This window comes from Lagenorhynchus albirostris, chromosome 7, assembly GCF_949774975.1.
Source record: "Lagenorhynchus albirostris chromosome 7, mLagAlb1.1, whole genome shotgun sequence".
Lineage (NCBI taxonomy): Eukaryota > Metazoa > Chordata > Mammalia > Artiodactyla > Delphinidae > Lagenorhynchus > Lagenorhynchus albirostris.
This window is the reverse complement of record NC_083101.1, coordinates 99507244-99529461: the sequence shown is the minus strand read 5'-3', so window position 1 is coordinate 99529461 and position 22218 is coordinate 99507244. Positions and strand designations below refer to the sequence as shown.

The 22218-nt window shown below is 59.7% G+C and overlaps 2 protein-coding genes and 1 long non-coding RNA gene across 18 annotated transcripts; 1 reads left to right on the top strand and 2 right to left on the bottom strand.

Moving 5' to 3' along the window:
- Positions 1–226: 226 nt before the first annotated feature.
- C7H8orf58 (chromosome 7 C8orf58 homolog) lies at positions 227–5167 on the bottom strand. Of its 13 annotated transcripts, none has more exons than XM_060155618.1 (7): positions 4584–5167; positions 2939–3447; positions 2513–2613; positions 2257–2365; positions 2103–2128; positions 1710–1792; positions 227–1166 (listed from the first exon to the last, which is right to left on the bottom strand). In XM_060155618.1, exons 1-7 carry the CDS (start codon positions 4630–4632, stop codon positions 1096–1098), a joined length of 948 nt encoding a protein of 315 aa, XP_060011601.1. In that variant the 5' UTR covers positions 4633–5167; the 3' UTR covers positions 227–1095. The 13 variants fall into 13 exon arrangements, 10 of the variants coding, with proteins under 10 accessions (XP_060011601.1, XP_060011600.1, XP_060011594.1 ...); XM_060155617.1 differs by having other exon boundaries at positions 1710–1816; positions 4584–5166; XM_060155611.1 differs by having other exon boundaries at positions 1710–1816; positions 2016–2128; positions 2474–2653; positions 4584–5165.
- Positions 4229–14149, top strand: LOC132523848 (uncharacterized). Its single transcript, XR_009541673.1, has 2 exons — positions 4229–4723; positions 11416–14149. It is a non-coding gene; the product is annotated as an uncharacterized LOC132523848 (long non-coding RNA).
- Positions 9293–22218, bottom strand: PDLIM2 (PDZ and LIM domain 2). Of its 4 annotated transcripts, XR_009541672.1 has the most exons (11): positions 22091–22218; positions 20554–20648; positions 19704–19855; positions 17605–17674; positions 17351–17502; positions 17118–17196; positions 13011–13099; positions 12632–12777; positions 10952–11069; positions 10576–10672; positions 9758–9896 (listed from the first exon to the last, which is right to left on the bottom strand). XR_009541672.1 is itself a non-coding variant. In XM_060155619.1 (10 exons), exons 2-10 carry the CDS (start codon positions 20644–20646, stop codon positions 9719–9721), a joined length of 1077 nt encoding a protein of 358 aa, XP_060011602.1. In that variant the 5' UTR covers positions 20647–20648; positions 22091–22218; the 3' UTR covers positions 9293–9718. The 4 variants fall into 4 exon arrangements, 3 of the variants coding, with proteins under 3 accessions (XP_060011602.1, XP_060011603.1, XP_060011604.1); XM_060155619.1 differs by lacking the exon at positions 10576–10672 and having other exon boundaries at positions 9293–9896; XM_060155620.1 differs by lacking the exons at positions 10576–10672; positions 22091–22218 and adding an exon at positions 21760–21899 and having other exon boundaries at positions 9293–9896.

Sequence of the window (22218 nt, the reverse complement as noted above, 5' to 3'; positions counted from 1 at the left end):
CACATCAACCCTTGGGGGATAGGAGGTCAGGAATTAGTGTCCTAATTCTCAGCTATGAAACCTGAGAGACTTCAATGAAATGACTTGCTCAAAGTCTTGCCGCTAATCACTGGCCATTTGAGTCCCCATTAGCAATCCCAGTTCCCCCTTACCCTCTGACCTTCCCATCACCCTCCAGTCTAGCCTCCCTCCAACACCCTTTCCTATTCATTTAACATTCACCAAGCACTTTGAGACAGTTTAATCTCACTTTACCCTCAAAACAAGCTTGTGAGGTAGGTAGGACAGGCATCATTATACCACTTGGGAGATTAAGTGGGAAGCTATGGCTCAGAAAAGTTAAGGGATTTTTGTCAAGGTCTAAAAGCTAGTATGGGCCTCTGGTTTCAGCTGTGACGTAGAAAGGCTAGTAAGGAGTAAAGCAGCTGAGAATAGACCTTGAAGATTACTCTGCTCTTCCCCATGTTGTCCTTGACTCCCATCCCTGGTGCAGTCTTCAGGCAAGATTCAATGCAGAGGCAGCCAAGACAGCACCCTTCTCTGTCCTGGGGCTGCCCGTGCAAGTATGAGGAGGAAGGGAGGACTCCAGATCAGTAACTGTCCGCTCAGGAGTGAAGGTCAAGTCCATCGTTCTGCAGTTACCTCACCCTGAAGACTGACTCTTTGAGTGCATGATTCCAGAGAGATGGTTGGATCCAGCCAGTTCACAACACTGACAGTCCCACAGTCCCCAGCGACACGCTGGGCCCTGACAGATCACCATGCCAAACACACTCCATGGACGCCAGATGAATCAGTAAGTTCACATTGCCTAAGCCCAGGGATTTCTGGCAACCAGGGAGGAGCCCGAGAGCTGCTGCACCTTGGGGCCTCTCAGGGACCCAGCGTTCCTTGGCTGCTCAGAGGAGAAAGACTCAGCCCTTGCCTCAGAGAGAAAACTGAGGCTCAACAGCTTTTCCTGGCAGTGCCCAGAAGCAGCAACAGGGCAGAGGGCGAGGAAGAAGACTTCGCTGCACTCCCCCCAGCTGGGGTTACATCCCTGCACCAGGAAGTCTCAGCATACAGTAAGGTTTTTTGCTCGTTGCTTCTTAACCACTAATGATGGCATAAAGGTCTTCTGGAGGGTTTGGCCTGGAGGCCTTTCAGGGAGGTCCCTTGATGCAATCCTGTGGAGAAAGAAAGGAGGCAATAGGGTAGGAGGAAGAAACAAAGGTAACGATGGTCCCAGAGTTGACCAAGCCTTGTGGGAGGCCTGGGGATATTAATTGACAGGGATAATCCCCCATTGACCACCCTGAAGGCGCCAGAATTATTCAGTATAGACCCCTACCCCCCAACCCCCGGCATCCACTGTGGCATCCCGTGTGCCCTACCTTGCTTTCCTGGGGAAACCCAGGGAGGTGACCTAAGTTTCAGCTTTGAGGGGTGAGGGCTTGCTGGGCTTATATGAGGATTTCCCATCTTTTGGTCCTGGCTCTGCCACTGACTCACCGTGTGGCCTCGGGAAAATGACTTCCGTCCCCAGCCCAGTCCTCAGCCTCCTCATCCGTAAATGGGGTGCTTTAACCACTTTCTGTTTCTTCCAGCACCCTCTCCAAGACTATGTCTCTCAAATTTTGCAGGGACGAAGATAACAACTGGCAGCACAATCTTGGCATCCTAGCTCATCAGCCTCCTCCCTCTGCCCTGGGCTGGGCCACAGGACTCACCTGGGGGCAGAGCCATCAGGAGGGGCAGCGGCTTCAGCAGGTCGAGGGCTCCTCCACCGGATCCGGTTGAGCAGGACCTTGACCTTGTTCCAGTGGGAGAGATCCCGCTGAGCAGAGGGTGAGAGGGTCACCCAGGGCCCCTCCCCAAAACGTACCCCTGACCAAGCTCCCAGAGATAGCTGTCAGCACAGCCAGGAGAGATCACCTGTCCCAAACAGGAATCCTCTCGTTTTCTAGCACACATCCCAACCACCCCCGACCTCCGCCGCATCCTGTCACCTGCCCCCACGTACATCCCTCACCTACCCTGTGCCCCTGGGAGGATGGAAAGGTGTGAGCTGGCTCTGCCAGGGCCTCTGACAGCCTGGAAGGGCTGGCGCTGGGCACCCCTACCTTTGGGGGTGAAGCTGTGCTTGCTCCTTCAGAAAGAGAATCCAGTTACCCAAGGCCAGGAACAGGAAGGCACTCATCAAGCCCAGAGCTCAGGGGGTCTGCCTATGGGGACCTGGGCAGGCAAGATACAGACAGAGACACAACTGCGCCTCACCTGTCTCCTCTGTCTGGCTGAGCCGCTCCCACCGCCCGTGTACCTCACTGCCCGGGGCGTGAGAGGGTGGAGGTGAAGGCGCCAGGGCCGGCTCCTCCTCTTTAGGATCCTGTGCACAGGAGAGACGGGCTTTCAGGGCCTGGCTAGGGGGCTGAGGCTGTTCTGAAGGGAGTCCTGGTTCCAGGGGTCCCCCCCATCCTCTGCATCCCCCACTCACCTGCCTGCCCGCTGGCCCGACTGCCCACAGCTCACTCACCCCAGGGGCCCTCTGAGTCTGCAGCTGCAGGCAGAGCTGCTGCAGCCTCGCCATCTGCTCCAGTACCAGGCACAGGTGTTCCAGGTAGCGAAGACCCTGCCCTGGGAGGCAGGCCCAGGCTTCAGGCCCCAAGCCCCCCACCTGTGGGACGTAGTGAGGTAGGGGAGAATTCTGAACTCAACCAGACTCGCACCCTAAGGGGCCAGCAGATGGGGGCAGGATGAGTGAGAGGAGGGACGCACACCCAGCTGGCTTCCCAGTGCCCAGCCAGGCAAAGTGCCAGGCAGGCCCCGGACCTGCCCACCTCCACACAGCTGGGGGCGGCGTGAGGCAAGACGTTTTCACACAACACATCAATGAGGCGTAAGGGAGAAGAAGTTGGGGGGCGGAGGCATCTCCATCCCACGCCTGAGAGTCGGCACTCACCACTTCTGCTTCTTCCAGGCCTGCCTCTAGGTCACTCTCTGCCTTGGTGGCCTCCTGTCCTCCTGCTCCAAAAAGGGGCATTTCATACTCAGGGTCACTTGGCGGCTTTGGGGAACAGTAATGTGACAAGCTGGCAGAGGAAGTCGGGAGCTGGCGGGACCGCTCCAGCACCTGCTCCAGCTTACGGCTGGCTAGAAGCCGGCTTAGGCGGGCAGGAGGCTCCGTGGCACCCAGGGCCAGGGGCTCAGCGTTCTGCATGGGCTCAGAGTTCAGAGAGTCTTGAGAAAGGCCCGGGGAGGTGGCTAGGGACCTGTCCCCAACCGCCATCTCCACTCCTGAGTCCTGGGAGGCCAGTTTGAGAAGCGGCACCTGCCTCCCAGGTGCTCTCAGCCGGCCATGCCCCTTGCAGGAGTCTGCCGACCACCCTGGAGCGGCATCCGGGATCCGTCTGTAGGTGCTGGTGACTCCAGGCACTACACAACCACGTGCCAGGTCCTCGCCAGCCCCATCTGCAAGGAGAATCAGTCATCAGGCTGGGCAGGCTCCCCAACACCCCCAGCATTCCTGGCAGCTGGCGACATTCCCTGAGGAGGAGTGTCCTGGGCCAGAGGTGACAGGAGGAGACTGGTTGGCCACAGCCCCGCCCAGATCTCTCTCCAACCCTGGCTGGGAGATGTTAGAATGGGGTTCCCTTTACAAAAGTAATTGTTAGTGATATCTGCCTTGGAGGGGTGAGCACTTTTTCTTCCAGGGAGCCCTCGTGCTCCAGCCCCTGAGCTTGGCCTAAGACCTCTGAGCCATAACTGGGGAGTGGTAGCCTCTTCAAGTGCTCCCCATGGGGAAGTATGACTGTGCCCTAGCCTCAGGGAGAGGGGGAAGGGCGCAAAGAGGGAAGCCTGGGCCCAAACTGGCATCAGGATGCAAAAGGAAGTCCATCCTGGAATTCCTGGGGGGAGATGGGTAGTAAAAATAACAATCGCTATAACCATTTTGGACTTTTGTTCTTTTAAGTGAGAAACAGAAGGTTTTGGAGAGTTGAAAAGGAAAAACTTAAACGGAAGAAAGAGAACCAGGCGGGCAGGAGGAGGAACAGCGTGATCACCCATTCACTGTCCTCTCCTACAGCTCTCCTGGCCTGTGCCAGGCTCTCCTGCGATCTGGGTGCCCCGATTGTAAGGATGCAGAAACGGAGGCTGGAGACGATGGAGGGCCGCCTTCGTCTCCCTGCCCGCCACGCGGGAGAGCTGGAACGGGATGCCAAACCAGGCCCCTCTGGGCAAGGAAGTCGACCAGGAAGTCCACCCCTGCGCGGCTCCTTTGGAAAGGGGTCCGCCGCCGCGGAGAGAGCTTTTCGCAACTGCGGGCTGGGGCAGGGGCCGGTCAGAGGAGGATCCAGACCGGGAATTAGAGGGAAGTGGACTCGGAGGAAATGGGATGGAGGTGGCGGTCGTTTTAACGCCAGAAGCCAGAGGGTCTCCAACGGGCAAGGCGCGATCCCCCGGCCCTTCCTAAGGGAAGCGGCGAGGAGGGCGCAGCGAGGTCGGGCGGGCTGCGCCGGGTGGGGCGGGGAGCGCAGACAGGGGCCCGGGCACGGGAGTCGGCTCTAGGCCAAAGGTCCCGGCCGGCCCCGGGGTGGGTGACTCACCCCGGCCGCCCAGCGGCTCCACGGCGAAGACGCGCCGCCGGCCCAGCATGGCCCCAATCCCGGCCCCGACACGGCGCCCCGGCCGTGGCCGCTGCAGCCGGACGGAGCGATCCCGGCCGGCGTCCCCGCGCTGCTGTCGGGTGCGCGTCCGGACCTGGCTGGGCGAGGCCCCCGGACACTCCCAGCGGGGATGGGGGAGGGACGGCGGGAGGGGTGCGCAGGTGTGCGGGCGCTCGGAGAGGGGCCGCGGGGGCGGGGCCTGGTCCCACCCCCCCCGCCCCCAGTGCCGGCGGGGCGCGGGCCCCGATCTGCCGTCCTTCGGGCCCCGGGCGGCCCCGCACTGCCGACCCCGGACGAGGAGCGGGGAGCCCTGCCCGGAGACGCCGTCTGGTTCGTGGCGCGGGGTCACCCCGCCCTCGGTTTTCAAGCGGGGTCTGTCTTCCTGCCGCCGAAATGAACCCGGGCGGGGATGGGGGGCGGCGGCGACCGGACGCGAGCGCGGAAGGAAATGGAGCCGCACGTGCCGGCGGAGGGAGGAGAGCGGACCTGGACACCGGCGTACCCGGACACCGGCGTACCCGCGCTCCCAGCTGTGTGCCTTGGGGCAAGTCACTCAGCCACTCAGAAACCTGGCGCGATCAAAGGGGGAAGTGACTCCCGGCACAGGAAGATCCTTTCCAACAACTGCAGAGCGCCTTGGGTTCTGGGCTAGATCTGAACCCCCTCCTCGTCCCACATCTCTTCCTCACCCGGGTACCCTAAAGCTGGGGGCTGGCGCGGGGGGAGGGGGCTTCAGGATCCGGGGAAGCGAAACAGGGGGGACAGGAGGGCAAGCCTGAGGTGCTGGAAGTGTAAATGCTCTCCCGTCCCCGCCCCCGAACTCTTTGGGTCCGTGGGATTCCACCCCCCCAACCACCCTGAAAGGGGGCCGGCAGCCCAGGCAGACACTGACGGTGAGACAGCCTGGTGACCAGATGGGATGGTGGGCTCTAAGGAAACCTCAGCCTCCTGAGGAAGGCGACCACCAGGCTGGAAAACTCCCAGCGGGACCTAAATTCCCTGGAGGGAGATAAGGGAGCTGGCGGACGTGCAAACTTGCACCTGAGCCTCTGGGGGAGGGGGCCGGAGCTGGAGCTGGAGGCGTTGGGAGCAAGTGGTTATTAACTGGGAGGGAGAAGACAGTCTGCCCACCTCCAGCTCCCTCCTTCCCTTCTGCCAGCACCCTACGCAGGAGCCGTCAGCAATCAGAGTCACGAACTACAACATTCTAACTTCTGGGAAACAGGCCTACAGCTAAGCCCGGGGAAGAATGAGAGCCTCTCTTAACACCTTGATTTTTCAGGCCAACCTCTTCCCTGCTAGCTGCGGGTTCTCTGGGTTGCCGCCTCCCAACCCTATCCTCCTGGAAAGCACTGCCCCCCCACCTTCCTCTTTCCCAGGTACAGAGAGGGAGACCTGGGCCTGGGGGGAGCTGCTTTACCCAAGTCCAACAGCCCGTGAAGATCCCACGCCAGGCCTCCCTGGGGAGGAGAGGAGGAGGGCTGGCCATCAGGTGGCTTCCTCCCTCCAAAGTCAGAGGATGGGGAGGTAAAGTGAGGGACCCTTTGCCAGATCTTGTCCTGAATTTGGAGAATGTAGGGCCAGATTCCAAGCAGTCTCCGTGGTGACTCTGGGGCAGGAATGCATCTGGAGCAGGAAGCCCAGCCAGCAGGAATGCAGTGTCTCAGCACAAGGCTCTGTGTGGGCTCAAACCACACACAGAACACACACACACACACACACACACACACACACACACACACACACACACACACACACACACACACACACACACACACACACACACACACACACACACACACACACACACACACACACACACACACACGGCACACTCCTCTCCAGGCCATTCTCCCCTCTCCATGCAGTTATGCCACAATCTTCAGGGCAGCTGGGATCCCTCGCAGTTGAGGGCCAACATGTTGCCTTCCCCTCTGCCTTCTGCTGCCCTGACTGTGGCAGCCCCAGGCCCGGAGCTGGGCCAGGCCTTCACCACCCGGAGGGCTGTTTCTCCTTCACCCCACCTTCTACCAGAGGAGAATCATCTCCCTTTGAGTGATGCTTCAAGGAGTGGGAGGGGCGGCACAGCCACCCCCTCGCTGCCCAGCTGAGGGCTGAGCAGCTACCATGAGTTCCTGAGACACATGGTAGCCCAGCAGAGTCATCCTTCAGGCTGAGGCCAGGGATGCTCGATGCCTCCCAGCCTCCATGGGGAAATCCCAGCTTCAGGAAGCATGTTTCCTGCCAGCTCAGCGCTGAGCTAGGCCCTGTGCGAGGAAGGACAAAGCCAAGAGCCTAGGGCAGCTCCTGCCAGATTAGAGATGGCTGGAAGCTGTGGTGACCTCCCTTACGGCCTGGAAGGGAAGGGCAAGCGCACCCCAGGGCAAACCAGAAACCCAGGAGTCAGGCTCCTGGCTCATCCTTTGCACCCTCCCCTTACTGCTAGGAGCTCTTAGACCAGCGACTTAGCCTCCCTGTCGTTGCTTTCTTCATCTACACAGCAAGCATGACAACAGTACCTACTTCAGAATGGTGAGGACTGGAGTTGAAAGCACTTTAGAATTATCTATTGGTGTCACTTTGGGAAAGTCGTTTTCTCATCTCTAATAGAAGCCTGTATCAGACGCTCTCTCAGGTCGCTTCTAACTCGAATCTGTCATCATTTCTGAAGTTATTCCCCAAAATGAAGAAAAAGTAAAAAGGGCACAGCACTGGACAAATAACGGCCGCGTGTTTGGGCGGTGCCCCCTCCCCACCCCAGCACGTCTGGGTCAAAGGGGGTGGGTGTACACAGCTGGGCAGAGACCAAAGGCCGCCCCCAACCTCCTCTGCTGACAAATGAGATGGACTAATAACTCCGTCTTCCGAAGAAGTTCACCCCCAAGCTCGGGCTAGTTGTGTGGCTGCAGAGAGCTCTGATGCTGAAACCCTCTGGCCCCGGGGAGGAGAGCTGGCTGACACAGAGAGGCGGATTTTAGCTTGAACCCCGGTCCACTCTTCGAAAGGCATTCAACCACTCACTGGCCTACCCATTTCCCACGGGCCTCCACTCCCCCTTTGTTCTCCATTCCTTAGAGCACTGCTAGCCCAGCATGGTTTGTTACAGGCGAAGATGTGACCATATTAAGATTCTAACACACCCTTTTCCAACCTGTCACTTACCTGCTGAAAATTTTTCAGTGTCCCTAGAGCCGCAAGGAGAAATTCAAACCGTATCTTACAACATTCAAGGCTCCCATCTTCCTTTCCAATCTTATCTCAGTGTCGCTTTCAGCCGCTGCCCTAAACTGATCATGCCACTTGCACTTAGCCCCTCACTCTGCATTTCTCTCCTCCATCTGTCTGTGTCCTTTCTTCCTCTCACACCCACGGCCCCTGCTCTGAACTCTCAGGGCGCTCCTGTCTGTTCCGCACGAGTTCTTTACACTCAGTACCATGTAACATTATTTCATTCATGCCATCTCAGTCGCTGCCACTTGACTATTATCTTTAGGAAAGCCAGAAAAGTGCTCTATCTCTGTACTCCCACTGTGCCAGGACCTGAGAATTTACAGAGGAGTGAATCCCCTTTTGTGAGCATTCTCCCCGCCAAGGGCTACACCTGACACTAGGTGGCGCCAAGGAGCCCATCCCACTTGGGACCAGACAGTTCTGGCCTGACAACTCCTGAGCCGCAGACAGCCTTGATCTTTCCTATGAAAATAAAGACAGCCATCCAGGCAAAAGGTGAGACAATTATAGCAAGGTGTAAATTACATCAAGGTGCCTGGGGAGGCAATACTACACAGTCTCTGCCAAGATTCCCTCCCAAAAGAGCCAGATAGCACAAAGCATCCTCTGAAGCCCAGCTTTGATCTTTTCCCTCAGGCTGAGTGGGCGATAAGGTAGGTCTAGAGCACCCAGCAGCACCCATGCACCTTTCTGAAGGGTCCTCTGGAATTAGGACTGGGAGTGATGGGTGAATCAAGCCAAAAATCGGGCAGAGGACCACTGTCGCCCTGCCTAGCGGCGAAGCCAGCTGGGGCTCCCTGGGAAGGGACAGGCAGACCAACCCTGGTTTGGAGGGTGTTGGTCCTCAGGGTAGGGGCGCTGCAGGGTTGTCCCTCCCAGGGAAAGCTAACTCACAGCCCTGTCCAAGGTTACTCCTGGGATAAGCCTTCTCAAACGGGTGCAAACAGCCTCAGGCAGGCGCAGGAGGTTCTTTAGATGTTGCCCTCTCTCTGGCCCACCGAGCTCCCCGGGTGCGTCAGCAGGGCAAGCAGCCTCCAAACCAAGTAAAGCAAGGGGCACAGAGCGCCAGCGCAGAAACTGTCTCACGGAGACGGGCCTGGGCAGGAGTCTCAGGGCCTGCTTCCTGTTTGCTGCCGGCCCTCTAGCATCCCTTCCCCTCTCGGGCTCCCAGTGAGAAACTCATTCCTCTACCAGGGATCATCCCAATAAAACACACATCTTTAAAAGAGGGTCCAGGAAGAGCACGACCCTCCGCTAACAGGAGTGGGTGTCTTCAGTCGGGAGTGTCACGTGGTGAAGTATCTGGTAGGGTGGAGGTTTGAGGGAGGCGGAAATAAGAGGGGAGAACAATTGTATGTAGGAAGACTCTCCACCCAGTGGTAGGGAGCAGCTCATCCCCAGGGTCTGGGGCAGGGAAGGAGAGAAAAGAGGGGCACCTACTTTATTTTGTCCACGTACAGTATATATTTATAGAGCTCGTATGTTGAAAACTTTACACAGTGAATACCTGTAGCCTCTGGCCCAGCCCTCTCCTTCCAGATACTTCTCTCCATGTCCCAGCCTGCTTAACCCCTGGTACACAAAGGTGTCCAAGGCAGCATCCACTTCGCACTTTGACGCAGAGCCTGTCCAGCAGGGGGACGCGAGAGTATCCAGCAGAGGCCTGGGAAGGTGAGGCTGCCCTCACCCGCAGCACAGGCAGGTCCTAGCCTCTGGCCTCACTCAGCGAGGAGCAAGGGGCCTCACCAGTCCCCATCGCCTTTCCAGGCCAACTTGATATTGGCGCGGCCTGGGTGCGGAGGTGCCCACAGAGTGGAGGGCGGTCTGAGAGCGCAGCCGGGCGCTCAGGCCTGGGAGTTGATGGTGCGCGGTGCGGAGTAGCGCTGGCGGGCGTGCTTCTCGCAGTACAGCTCGTCCCCCACCCAGAAGTGCCCTCGCATCTTCAGGTTCAGCCCACAGTCAGCGCAGGTGTAGCAGCCCGGATGGCGGTACCGCCCCTCCTGGATACGCACGGCCTGGTTCCTGCGGGGTGGGGGGGGGGCGGGCACAGGGAGGAGAGAGCCATTAGCCTAGGGGGGAGGAGAGAGGGGAGAACACCAGGCACGAAGCCACCATTCCCATTCTCAGGGAACCTAGTTTCCAGCCCAGAGTCAGGACCCGGTAAGGTCCCAAAATCTCGTCACTTGACTCCCCAGGCCTGCCCTCAGGAATCTCCGTTCAACAAACCCCCAGCCCACATCCCCGAACCCCAATTTTTAAAAAGTCATTCCTCCCCCACACAAAGGCAGACAAGCACCATCCTGGATCTTGTGGCTTGTTAATAGAGCAGTGATTCTCAAAATGCGGTCCCAGTGCCAGGACCCACAGCATCACATCACCTGGGGATGAACTGGAAATGCAAACTCTGGGGCTAGGGACCTCCCGAAGAGGAAACTCTGGGGGTGTGGGCCCGAAATCCCTCAGAGGTCCAGCTGCTGATCTTTGAGAAACACTGTATAGGACCCCTTCCTCGGGCCTGCACAGCAGGGCTGGGCAGTGTCGCGTTCTGCAGATGACACACGGAGGCCCACGGAGGCTAGGGGTTTGCCTAAAATAAGTCATCTGACCCTCACCACTGTGCACGGAAGAAATTTATCTGGGGGGGGCAGGGTTCAATTTTCCAGAGAATGTGGCTGCATTATAATGAGAAAAATGGGCCTACCTCTGGAAAACGCATCCCATTCCAAAGAGGGGGAGGAGGAAGTAACAGCAAGAGTTTCCAAGAGGAGGCACCTCATCCAGAGGCAGATCTGCAGAGGCTTTGAGATGGTTGGAGAGAAATCGAAAGCAGTAGCATTTCTTCCTCCTCCAGGGAGGCGGGGAAAGAAACCGAGGAAGAGGAGAGACAGCAGGGAAAAGCCAGTGCAGGCATCCTAAGAAGGCTGGAGTGACCCCTGAGCCCATCACAGATCCACTGTAGCAATGCTCCCCGCAGGGTCCCTGGCTACTGGAGCCATGCAGGCCCCTCCTCAGAGCGTCCTGGCCCCTGGCCCCCGCCCTGCAGGGTGTGCCCTGCCCCCCAGGCCGCCAGCACTCACGCGATGCTGGCGCTGCACTTCTCACACGTGTGGAGCTTGGGTGGGGTGGCCAGGGCCCTGGAAGTGGGCCGGGAGGACTGGGGGTTCAGCGAGCTGGGCAGGAAGGCGGGTGTGCCACCTGTGGGGGGTGGGGGATGAGGGTGGGGAGGACAGACAGACACATCAGCGCTCGCCCACGGCAGTGCCATCAGGCTGTATTTTTGATGCCCACTCCACCTCCTCCAACACAGCTCCAAAGAGCCCCTTGTCAAAGGTGGACTTACACGCGGACCCCTAAAGTAAGCCTGGGCACGAGAGGGGGTCACGGGGGGGAGGAAGCAATCACCCCAGATCCTTGGCGGAGGTCGGTCAAGGGCAGGGAGCACGTTCAAGGCTGAGTCAGCCCAAGCTAAGGCAGCCTGAGCAGTGTCTGCTTGGTGTCTGACACGTCAGGCCAAGCAGGCATTTCCTCTCTCCTGACCCAGTGATGATGATATCAAGAGATGAAAATAATAGATAATAACAGCATCACAGCACCTCTGTACAGTTTCCAAAGGGCTTTCACGTGCATTATTGTGCCTGAGCCTTGGGACGACGCTAAGATGAAGCACGGATGTTATCAGGTGTGGTCACCTGCAGCCGAGGACCCCGTGACTCCAGGGGCGAAGTCACCATCTGTCTGCGCCGCCCTCCCCCCACCCTTCCGCCTCTCCCCGTGCCCCCTCCCAGGGCCTGCCGAGGCCTCAGGGTAGTGATGGACAAGCTCTGCTCCAAACCTTCTCACCTTGTCTCCGAAACATCAGAGTTGGAAGCAGCCCCGAGGTACCAGTGATGTGCCAGTCAAATACTTCTGACTGTCCCATCCTTTCTCTCCCTGATACCACTGCCCAGGCCAGGCCCTCCTCATCTCTCCCCTGGACCGTGGCAGTGCCCCCCTCACCCCCTACTCCCCATGCACCCCCACGAACTCCTGCGGCACGGTCCACTTCCTGGGCGGCTGGGCAGCCAGTCTTCCCAATAAACAGAGTTCCTGGCGGGGCAGACGTGGGTCCTGACCGCCTTCGATCTCCACACAGCACGTGACTGGTCCATCAGACAACTCGGCAAACGTCTCGAATGAGCAACTGGACGGCTGGCAGAAGCCTGTATCTCTGTTGCTCACTTCGGCACCTCACACACCGCCTGGCGTTATTTAACAGGTCCTCCTGGGTTGGGACGCTCCTCAGGCCTGGCAGGCGAGGCCTCACAGCCAGGACTTAACCTTCGTGGCCACCGTCCATGCAGCCAGGCCCCAGTGTCCTGTCAGTCCCACCCCAGAGCCCTGCGGTTCCAGCCTCCACATTCCACACTGCTCCCGGCCACCATCTTAAGGCCGTTTGTGAAAGTCCTGCCTGATCTTTCTTCAAGGGCCCAGTCGATTCTTCTTCCTCCATGAAGCCGTCCTTGGAGACCCAGGCCACACCGCCCACATTTATCGTTCCCCTGGCACTTGCCCTGATCCCAGCCAGCACCTCTGGTTGCACCCCAGTAACTCCTACCAGACCGTAAGCTCCTGTAGTGCAGGGGCTGTGGCTTCTACAAGTCAGAGCCCACTCCCATGATGAGCACTTAACAAATACTCATTTAATAACATGTCCAGTCGGGGGTCCAGCGTGTCCTGGGGGAACATCCTTCTCCTACCCGAGCCCCCCGGGGGCTCACCTCTCTCCTCAGCCTCCAGGGCTTCCTGCAAGAGCCGAAAAGAGCTGGACTGCCGGGGGGCCACCCGTGCCTCGCGATTTTCCTGCAGCATTTTGAAGACTTCTGAGTCCTCTCTCAGGAGGTGGCTTTCCCCTTCCGAGGCCACGCTGCAGGGATGGGAAGGAGGCAGCCAGGAGTGAGGGCCCCATTCCCAGGGGTTGGGATGAGCATGAGGACAGAGAAAGAGTGTCCCGGGGGCGTAAAAGGGATTCTGGGGGCCAGAGGAAAGTGGACGGGGGTTAGGGAGGGGGGGACCCCCCCATCCCTCTCTGGGAAGCCTGTCTCCTGCCCCTCCCAGGCCCTCCAAGATCCCACCCCACCCTCCAGAACTCACTGGTACCTGAGCCTGGGGCTGGAGGAACGGGGACCTGGGGAAGGCGGTGGCGGCAGAACCAGCACAGCCGAGTCGCCAGCACGGCCCAGGCCGGCCTGCGGGAAGGAGAGGCACCAGGGGAGGAGTCAGCGGCCGGGCCTGGGGCCAGCACACCCATCTGGGCAGCCGAACCCAGCTGTTCCCCAGGCCCACCACCAGGGGGCCCCCGGCCCTCGCTGACCAGTAGCCCCACCCAACCAGCTCGCAGAACCGGGGGTCAGCAGCCGCCTGCAACTGCTCCTGCTGGGTCCCCGAGGGGAGGGAGGCCAGCGCCCAGCTCTAGAAGGGTGAGCCTGCTGCCCTAAGGGGACTGGGCAAGGGGCAGGATGAAGATGAGTGTGCGGGGCCACCATGGCTGTTCCTCTGCCATCTCACACAATGTGTTTGCAAAGATGTTGCACACTGGGGCCTGGCAGGCAGAACAAGCAGAGAGAAAGTAAGCTGACCCTTCTGCAATGAGGAACAGGAAACATAAAGGGCCAAGACCCCTCTTGGCGTCAGGGCTCAGGCCGCACAAAAGTCCTGTCTCCTACACCCTCTGGTCCTTCCTCTGAAATGGCCAGGGTCTGGGCTTACCAGCCTCTCCCAGCTGCCCTGGAAGGTCTGGTCCTGCCCCACAGAGCCTTGGGGAGCCAGGTCCCCACAGCAGAGCCCCCTGCTCGATGTGTGCTGTCCCTCTCAGGCTCCTACACCTGCTCTCTACCTGGAAATCTTGCCTTCAGTCTCCCTGTTTTCCGGCCTGCACTCCGCACCCTCCCCTACTCTGCTCCCTCTCCGTGGCCAGCCCCAATGGAAAGGACAGCCTCAGAGACGACCAGGCCGGCCAAGGTGCACCGGCTGAGGGCATGGTCTCCTGGAAAGGAAAATGCCCTCGATTTTAAAGTTCAAAGTTGGGGATGAATTATGGGGTCAAGTGGAAAAGCTGCATGACTTCTTAACCTGAAAACAGAAACTTCACAGAGCTAAAAAACAGCACTAGGGACTTCCCTGGCAGTCCAGTGGTTGGGACTCCGTGCTTCCACTGCAGAGGGCAAGGGTTCGATTCCTGGTTGGGGAAGTAAGATCCCACATGCCATAAATAAATAAAAAATGTGGGGTTTTTTTGGTTTGGGGTTTGTGTTTTTTTTTGCAGTACGCGGGCCTCTCACTGTTGTGGCCTCTCCGGTTGTGGAGCACAGGCTCCGGACGCGCAGGCTCAGCGGCCATGGCTCACGGGCCTAGCCACTCCGCGGCATGTGGGATCTTCCCGGACCGGGGCACGAACCCGTGTCCCCTGCATCGGCAGGCAGACTCTCAACCACTGCGCCACCAGGGAAGCCCTATCAAACATTTTTAAAAAAAATTTTTTTTTAATTAAAAACAAAAAGCCCTTAGACCCTCACCCCACTGGCCCTCTTGCACTAGCCTGCATTCTTCTTCTGTTCTTGGGCTTCTACAGGTAAGGGGATTAAGGGTCAGAAAGCAAAGTGGCCAATCCATGCCACCTGGGGAGTGGGAGCCAGGGCTGGGAGTCCACGCCTAGGCTCCTGGGTGCCCAGCTGCTTCCATGCAGTCAACTCAGGAAGGACAACTGGCACCAGGTACTCAAGAACAATGTCCCATCTCGCTGTCCTAGACAGGCCAGCGTGTGCCCTGCACAGGGGCACCGGCCAGCAGGGAGGGAGGGCTGAAATCCGCCCTGACTCCCTTCTCAGGCTATGTCCTCATGCCGGCCAGAGGGACAGGGGTTGTTTTCACTTTACATCTGCTCACCCAAGTGTGTGCCTCTCCAGAGGGGGCAACTTCCGGTTTCTGTAAGGTCTGTCGATGTTCTTTGCCCTGGACCCAGCGCAGCCTCAGCCCGCTCAGGAGCCAGCAGCAAGGCCATGGCCACAAGAGCCTGGGGCAGGGGCACCTCATCTGTAGTCACCTCTGCCAGCTTTCTCCTGCCAGAGCTCCTCACCCCGGTGGAGGGGCGCCCAACGCCCTTTCCTCTCCCCACCTCTCTCCCAGTCACCTGTAGGCGACACCTGCCTTCACAGAAGCGACCTTTCATCTCTAGATCCAGAAAAGCTGCTCACCTGTCCATCAAGAGCTGTCTCCAGCCAACCCCTCTCAAAATGTGTTGGGGGGATGTTAATAAGCGATTGGCAGGGGAATCCCCGGAGAAATTCTGCAGTTGAGTAAGTTCAGGAAATTAAAAAATTAAACATCTTTCTTCCTCACAGGCGGGACTTTTCAGAGCCTTTAAGGTGCTCAAGTGCACGGTGACTCCCAAGAGGGAGCTGTGGGAGCCGGTGACTCCCACCCCGTCTGACCACAGCCTCATTTGTAGAGCAGAATGCAAGCTTCACGGGGTTAGGAATTTCTCTGTTTTTCCACCTATGCATCCCCAAAGCCTAGAAGGGGGCCTGACACAAAGCAGCTGCTCCACAAATAGTTGCTGAAAGAATGACCAGGGGCCTCAGGGTGAAAGAAGGGAATTCAGAGCGTCGGGTCTGACTCTGAGGCCCAGAGAGTGGAAGGGTGCCTTGTCCAAAGTGACACAGTAGAGGTGGGACCAACCCAGGTCTCCCTGCCGCCCAGCTCAGGGCTCCTCTTCACACCACATGGGTGGCACTCAAATCTGTGCGTGCATCAGATCCCTGAGGGCTCCTTAGAACAGGGATGGGTGCCCTCACCCCCGCCCCTCACCCCTGCGTCCGATCCAGTAAGTCTAGGCTGCGACCTGAGAACTTGCATTTCTAACAATTTCCAAGGTGCTGCTGCTGGTTTAAGAGCCACTCCCCGTCCCACCCGCCTCTCCCCTTTGCCCCGGTTGAGGAAGGAGGATAGGGTGGACCAAGCTCATTCCCAGCTGATCTCAGCCCGGAGCTCTCTGGAGAAGGCCCCCAGGCCCCAACACGCCAGGTCTTGCTTGTACTGTGGAGTTCCCATCTCCCCAGCTCATCGTTCTCTAATCCGAAACCTACCCCATCCTGCCTCTGACATCCAGTAAAATTCCTGACAAAGCTTTCTCGGGCCACCCCAGCCCACACTCAGCTATCCCCTCCCCGAATGCCTCCTGCTTTTATAATTAAGATCATACTGCTCAGTGCTTAATTTTCCCAAAATTGTTTTGCATGTTTATCTTATTTCTGCCACTGCATTTTTAATTCTTTAAAGACGGGATCTCATTGAATACATCCATCTCTATGCCCACGTCTCCTGGAGGGTCACTGGGCAGGCCAACAGAGGGTCACCAGGGAGCCACTACTATGCAGCCCCCAGAGGACCCTGTTCTTTCCTTCTCCAGAGCCCCCAGTTTCTAGCACCCTCCCCCAGTCATCTCCAAAGGCTCTGCTTTCTGGAATGCAGAATCTACCCGAGGTAGGATTCCAGCAGCTGGGCCTCATCCTCTTCACCCCAAAGGCTGGACATGCCCCCACTAACTCTGCCCCCAGCAGCTGTGGCCCAGGACTCTTGGCCGCCTCACTCCTCACCTCCCCACCCCCGCCCTTAGAGAGGAGACATACCACCAAGGCGGTGTTGGGCTGTCACTAGCGGACAGTGGGACCTGGCAGGGTGTCCAGGGGAAAAGGGCAGGGGAGGGGGGCAGACAGAGAGTAAGCCAAGTGCAACTGGAGTCGGAACCACAGGCCGGCTGGTGGTTCTCTGGTGGTTCTCGGGGGCTGAGTCAGAGGATGAAGAGGGGGAATGGGTGATGGGAGCTGGGGGCAGGCATGGGGCTTGGAATGGGGAGGAATGTGTTCAAGAGATACAGCCAAAGGGAATCATCCCAACAACAGCAGCTAAACTATTTCTGTCCCAGCCCAAGAGAAACACTTGAGAAGGGAGGAAGCCAGCAGGAAGGGGGGAGGCAGCGGCGGGTCTGAATGTAAGAGGTAGAAGGACACCTGGGTCTGGACGGGTAGGGCCGGTGCAGTGAGTGTGACCCTCCAGAGCTCTGGCCTCCCGGCTCCAGAGAGGAGCGTGCCTATTACTAGGAGACCGTGGTGCTGGCCACCTACGTGGGACCAGCCACCTGCAGCCCCACGGGCACCACTAGCAGCCAGCCAGGACAGGAGGCTCTCTCCTCCCCTCAGGTATCCTCACCTGTTGGCTTCCGGGGCGGCCCCTGTAGGACAAGTGGTCAGCAGTAGTGGGTTCCGGGGAGTACGCCAGGCTCTGGAAACTGAAATGGGGAAATGGACAGTGTGTGCCAGGGGCCCCGCCACCAGGCTGCCCCGGGAGACAGAGGTGACCCTAGGGCCCCCTAAACCCAGCTACAGAGGCTTTGAGAGGCCGGCTCGGACCTGGTGGCCAGGGGGCCCACCCGCTGCACTCACCTGTGGCTGGTCACCACCTCTCCCGCGGGGGCCTGGGGGCTGGCGGGGGGCAGGGTGGAGAAGGGGCTGCCTGGTGGGGGGCTGAGGGAGGCCTGGCTGGAGCAGGAAGACCGCAGGGAGGACTGGCTGTCGGTGTGTGTCCTCCTGGAGCCCTGTGGAGAGAGGGGCCTGGAAGGGCAGGGCCGGGAAGAGCAGGGAAGGGGGCCCCCCATGACTTCAGGGTGTGGGGCTCCCAGCAGGAGGCACCGTCCTACCTGGAAGCGAGTGGCCAGCACTTCAGGGGAGCTTAACCCGTTGGTCTGCCCGGGAGAGGCAACCTGAGGCCTGAAGAGAGGACAGAGGGAGACAGAGTGTCCCCGGGTTCTCAAGATTAGGAACATGTCCACAACATTTGGACATCGGGTAGCCAACTTTTAACTTCGTCAAATTCACAACAAACAACTGTCCTCAACGACCACCATCATTTCTTAAAAGAAAGGACAATTTAGCACCAAAAAGTAGAAAGGACATCATTTCAGCAGAAAGTTCAATAAATTCAAAAATTTTTTAAGAGCTCCTCACATCATCACCCCTCCCCCTGCCTCGCCTTTACTTTTCCTTTTCTAGTCTTTTTTTTTTTTGGTGGGGGGAGCATTTCATCCAGACTTTGTCGCTGGTCAGCATCAGTTTGTAGATTGCTTTGGACTGCTGATTGTGCATAAATAATCCTTTATCTTTCACCCCTGGAGAAACTGAAGCCCAGAGAGGGAAAGTGAGTTGCCCAAATTCCTAAAGGCCAACAATGGCTGGGCCAGCTGCCCCCTCTGCCCAGGGGCCTGTCCCCCATCAGCTCCGCCTTTGAGAGGATCCCTCCCTGTGATTTCCAAAGTCTTCCCCCCTCACCCCGCCCCCTGTAAACCAGAGGGTAGAGCCAGCCCCCCTTCCTGCCACGAAGGCAGCTGAAGGACCTAGAGAACAAGGCGGCCCAGCTCCCCTGCTAATCACCAAGGCTCCCCCTCCTCAACTCCCCAGGGACCCCCCACCTCCTCCAAAGCCCTGCCCAGTGGAACCTGGCTGAAGCCTCAAACAGGAGGTGACTGGAGGACTGGGAGCTGCTGAGGGTGCGGGATGAGCCCACCATGTCCCACTACACCGTTCCTGGATGTCTGCCTGCCTCCAGAGAGGTCAGCAGGAACCTCAGTCACCACACGCCACACCAGCCACAGCCTCCGCCTCCCTCCCTGGGGAGAATTTAGGGCCAGAGCAGGGGAGCTCGGGCCCTGGCTCCGCCCAGAGCACTGCTTCCTGCCTGGGGCTTTGAGTGCTGGAGAGGTCTCCTGGGGGTGGGTTACTGGGGGAGGTTAGGAAGGGTTTGGGCAAAAGAAAGAAGAGACAGGGAGCCTTGGCCTGCCCAACGTGGAACTGGAGGCCTGGGGGTACTCGGCCAGGCCCACCTCTCTGATGGAGCTGGGTCGCTCTTGGAGGGACCCGAGAGGAAGTGATGGTGTCAGCAGCTCCCTGCCCCTCCCCCGCCCCACTTTGCAGCTTCTTGTAGATCTTGGTCCCCTTCCCAGATGCCATGAGCTATTCTCTACCCTCCTCCTCTGGGTCGCACTCCTGTAAACACTCATGAGCCAGACTGGTACAAAACAGTCACTGAAGGGGCCAGGCCGTGAGAGCGTCACAGGAGACGGGAGCCAGGTTCTGCAGTGACGTAGGGCGGCAGGGGCGAGGAGAGGGCACGGAGCAGAGGTACCTGACTCAGGTTCAAGGCCCGCCCAGAGGGCTCTCCCGGCTGGGGAATCTCCCAGCATTCCTGCCCCATGACTCACTGGGATGCCCCACCCCCAGGGAGCCACCTGTTCCCACCCACACCCCCAGGCTGAAGTCCCAGGAACCTGGGAATCTGCCTTCACCAGCAGGGCCCAGAGAGGCAACTTGGGGAGCAACGGAGTGGTTCTATGGGGAGTGAGCCCCCAAACTCCTCACCACCCCAGGATCTGAGCAAAGGTTCTCCCCCCTCCCCTTGGAGGCAGGGGCCCTGCAGACCCAGCCTAAGGCACACCTTTCCCCTCTTCAACCGACTTCATGCCCACGCCCTGTACCCTGCACACCTGGGAACCAGTCAAACCCGGGTGTCCAGGTGGCTGATGCCAGCCTGCTCTGCCTGTGAGTGCACGCCCAGCTGGGCACAGGGACACCCCTCAGCCCACCCTGCTGCAGCCCCAGAGCTTGGGACCTTCTCACGGATGAGCCGTGAGGGCCCAGGAAGGCCAGGTTGGAGCTGAGAGCAAGGGGTGAGGGCGGCCACTGTGCAGCGGGCTGGCAGAAGGCAGAAGAGTGCTGGCAGGCCCAGCAGAGGTGGAGGACCTACCGGTCCAGCTGCAGCCTCAGCGGCGAGGGGCTCTGGCGGATCTTGCTCTGGGCCTCGGCATGCAGCATGCTCTTAGCACTCTCACCATTGATGGCCACAATAATGTCACCGGGCCGGAGGTCAGCAGCTTCGGCCTTGCCCTCCTCAGTTACCTGTAGGGGGTGAGGAGCAGGTAGTCTGAGGTGACACTCAGGCAGGTAGGGATGGAGAGGAAGGGATCTCCTTGTCCTGCCCAAGAAACACAGAAGCTGGTTTCAACCAGGCTGGCCTGCATCTCCCTTTAACATCTCTCTCCCTGCCTGCCGGTGTCCACCCAGCCCATCAGCCAATCCCCTCCAAAAGCTGGAGTGGCAGCCCCCCGACACCCACCTCAGCGCTGGCCTTCTAACGGGGCTCCCCAAAGAACGTGTAATGGCAGAATTTCAGGAACTGTGCTTGGAAATACTTCTGGATAGAGAGCCCTGCCCGTGCAAATCAAATCATGCCTGCACGCAGGCCCTCTGCGTGAACACTCCCTGGCCTGGGCCTGGGTCAGGGTAAAACTGTCAAGAGCTCGGGGCTCCTGTTCTAATCACCTAAAATGGCTGCCAGCACGTACAGGGTTAGTGGCCAAGGAGAAAAGAGAAGGCCTTGCATTGGGCCCAGCTCCCTTTTACTCTCTAGAAGCCTGTTTCTGAAGTGGCCACCGCATCCCCATGGCAACGGGGCCCCAGCCCTGCCCACGCCAACGATCCCAGAAGCAGGCCTCTGGCTTCAAAACAGAAAAAGAAAGGTGTCTGTGAGGACCAAGTGGACAGGGCAGACTCTGACTTTGGGGGGTACCTCCCCGTCTCCTGGAACTAGCCCTTACCCTGGTCACCACGATAGGCGTGTGGAAATCCCTGCCGCCCGAGATGCGGAAGCCCCAGGGTGCAGGTCCCACCAAGTCCACCGTCAGCGCCATACCTGAGGGAGAGAGGTTGGAGAGATGGAGCCTGTCCCTCGCCCCGCAAGGGACTCTGTGCGGTGGCAGAAGGGGGTGACAGGTCCCCGGAGGAGCCAGTCAGGGGCTGGCGGTGGGTGGAGGTGGGTAGAGGAAGTGACTAACCTCTCCCGCGTGCCCCAGTTCCACTTCCCCCCACCCTGGGAAGTCAGGACTCCTGAGTTCCCCCTTTGCCCCGTCTTCGGCAGAGCGGCAGGGTGCTACACAGGGGCTTGCTGAGAACAGGCAGGCGGGCGGGCGGGGCTGGCAGGTGGTAGATGTCAGCATTTCCTCCCTCTCCCCTCCTCCACCATCAGGGTGAAGTCCCCCTAGTGCTTGTTTCCGGTCCCCGAAACCGACAGCACAAGAGACTTCCTCCCCGCTCTGGGGGAGGGCAGCGCTCTGGGAACAGAGGTGACAGCACAGAAAGGGGTGGTACCACCACATACTCTCAAGTACTTGGCTGGGGACGGGGCAGCTTGCCCACGTGAGGCCAGGGTCTTCAGAGGGGCCTCCTGGCTGCCTGCCACGCCCCTGGCCGTGTGGTCCAGGTAGGCAAGCCTGGGCTTCCCACCTCCGCCAGCAGCCTGCTGCCCTCCGAGCAGCTCTGGCAAGAAGGACGGGCTTATCTGCCAAGCAGGGCACACCCGCCACCGGGTGCTGGCCAACAGGGCGAGCTGACTGATGCTGCCCGCTAGCTGGGGCCCCAGGCCTCCCACCCACTGCCCCTCCACTGGGCAAGGGAGTGTCCCTGTAGACCAGACCCATGTAGGATTTCCTGACCCTCTAGCTCTGGAGTCAGGAGCCAACCCAGGCAGGAAGCTGCAGTGCCAGGCTGGGCCACCGCCCTACCCAGCGCCCACCCTGAGGCCGTCCCTGGGGAGGCCCACAGACTACAAGCGCTGCCCGAGTCTATCAGGCACACTGGGGCCACTTCCCGCGTTTAGGAGCCTGGGGAGAGGGCGCCCAGGCGAGCGGGGCTGTCTGCCCTCTTCCCGGCCCTCCGGCTTCCCCTTTTGCCCAGGCCCAGCCTCTGTCCCTCCCGCAGGCCCCAGGTCGGCGCTGGCGGCTAGCAGATGCCTTGGATTCCCAGACCTTTGAGCCGGCCAGTGGACTCCGCTCCGGGGGCCGCGGGGAGGTGCCCAGACCGTCGGCCCGGCTTGCCCACTTCTGGCTCCTTCTGAGCTCCAAGACCAAAGTACCCGCGCACGCCGGGGGCTGGAGGAGGAGCACCCGGGACAGGAAAGCCCAGCTAGCGGGGGGCGCCGACCGCAGGCGAGGCTGCGGGGAGCGGCCGTGCGCGGAGGAGAGGTCCGGGCGCCGAGCCGGCCGCAGGCGCGCAGAGCTGCGAAGGCGCCGGGGCCGGGGAGGTCGCCGGCCGTGCGGACCGCACGCAGGTGGGCGCGCTCACCCGGCTCCCGCTCACCTGTCGGGCTGGGCGGCCGGGCCGGGGAACGAAGGGAAGGAAGGAGGGAGGCGAGGAGACGCCGCCGTTCCCGCCGCAGCCGTCTGCCTGACTCTGGGGAGAGCCCGCCCGGGACTCCGGGACCTGCC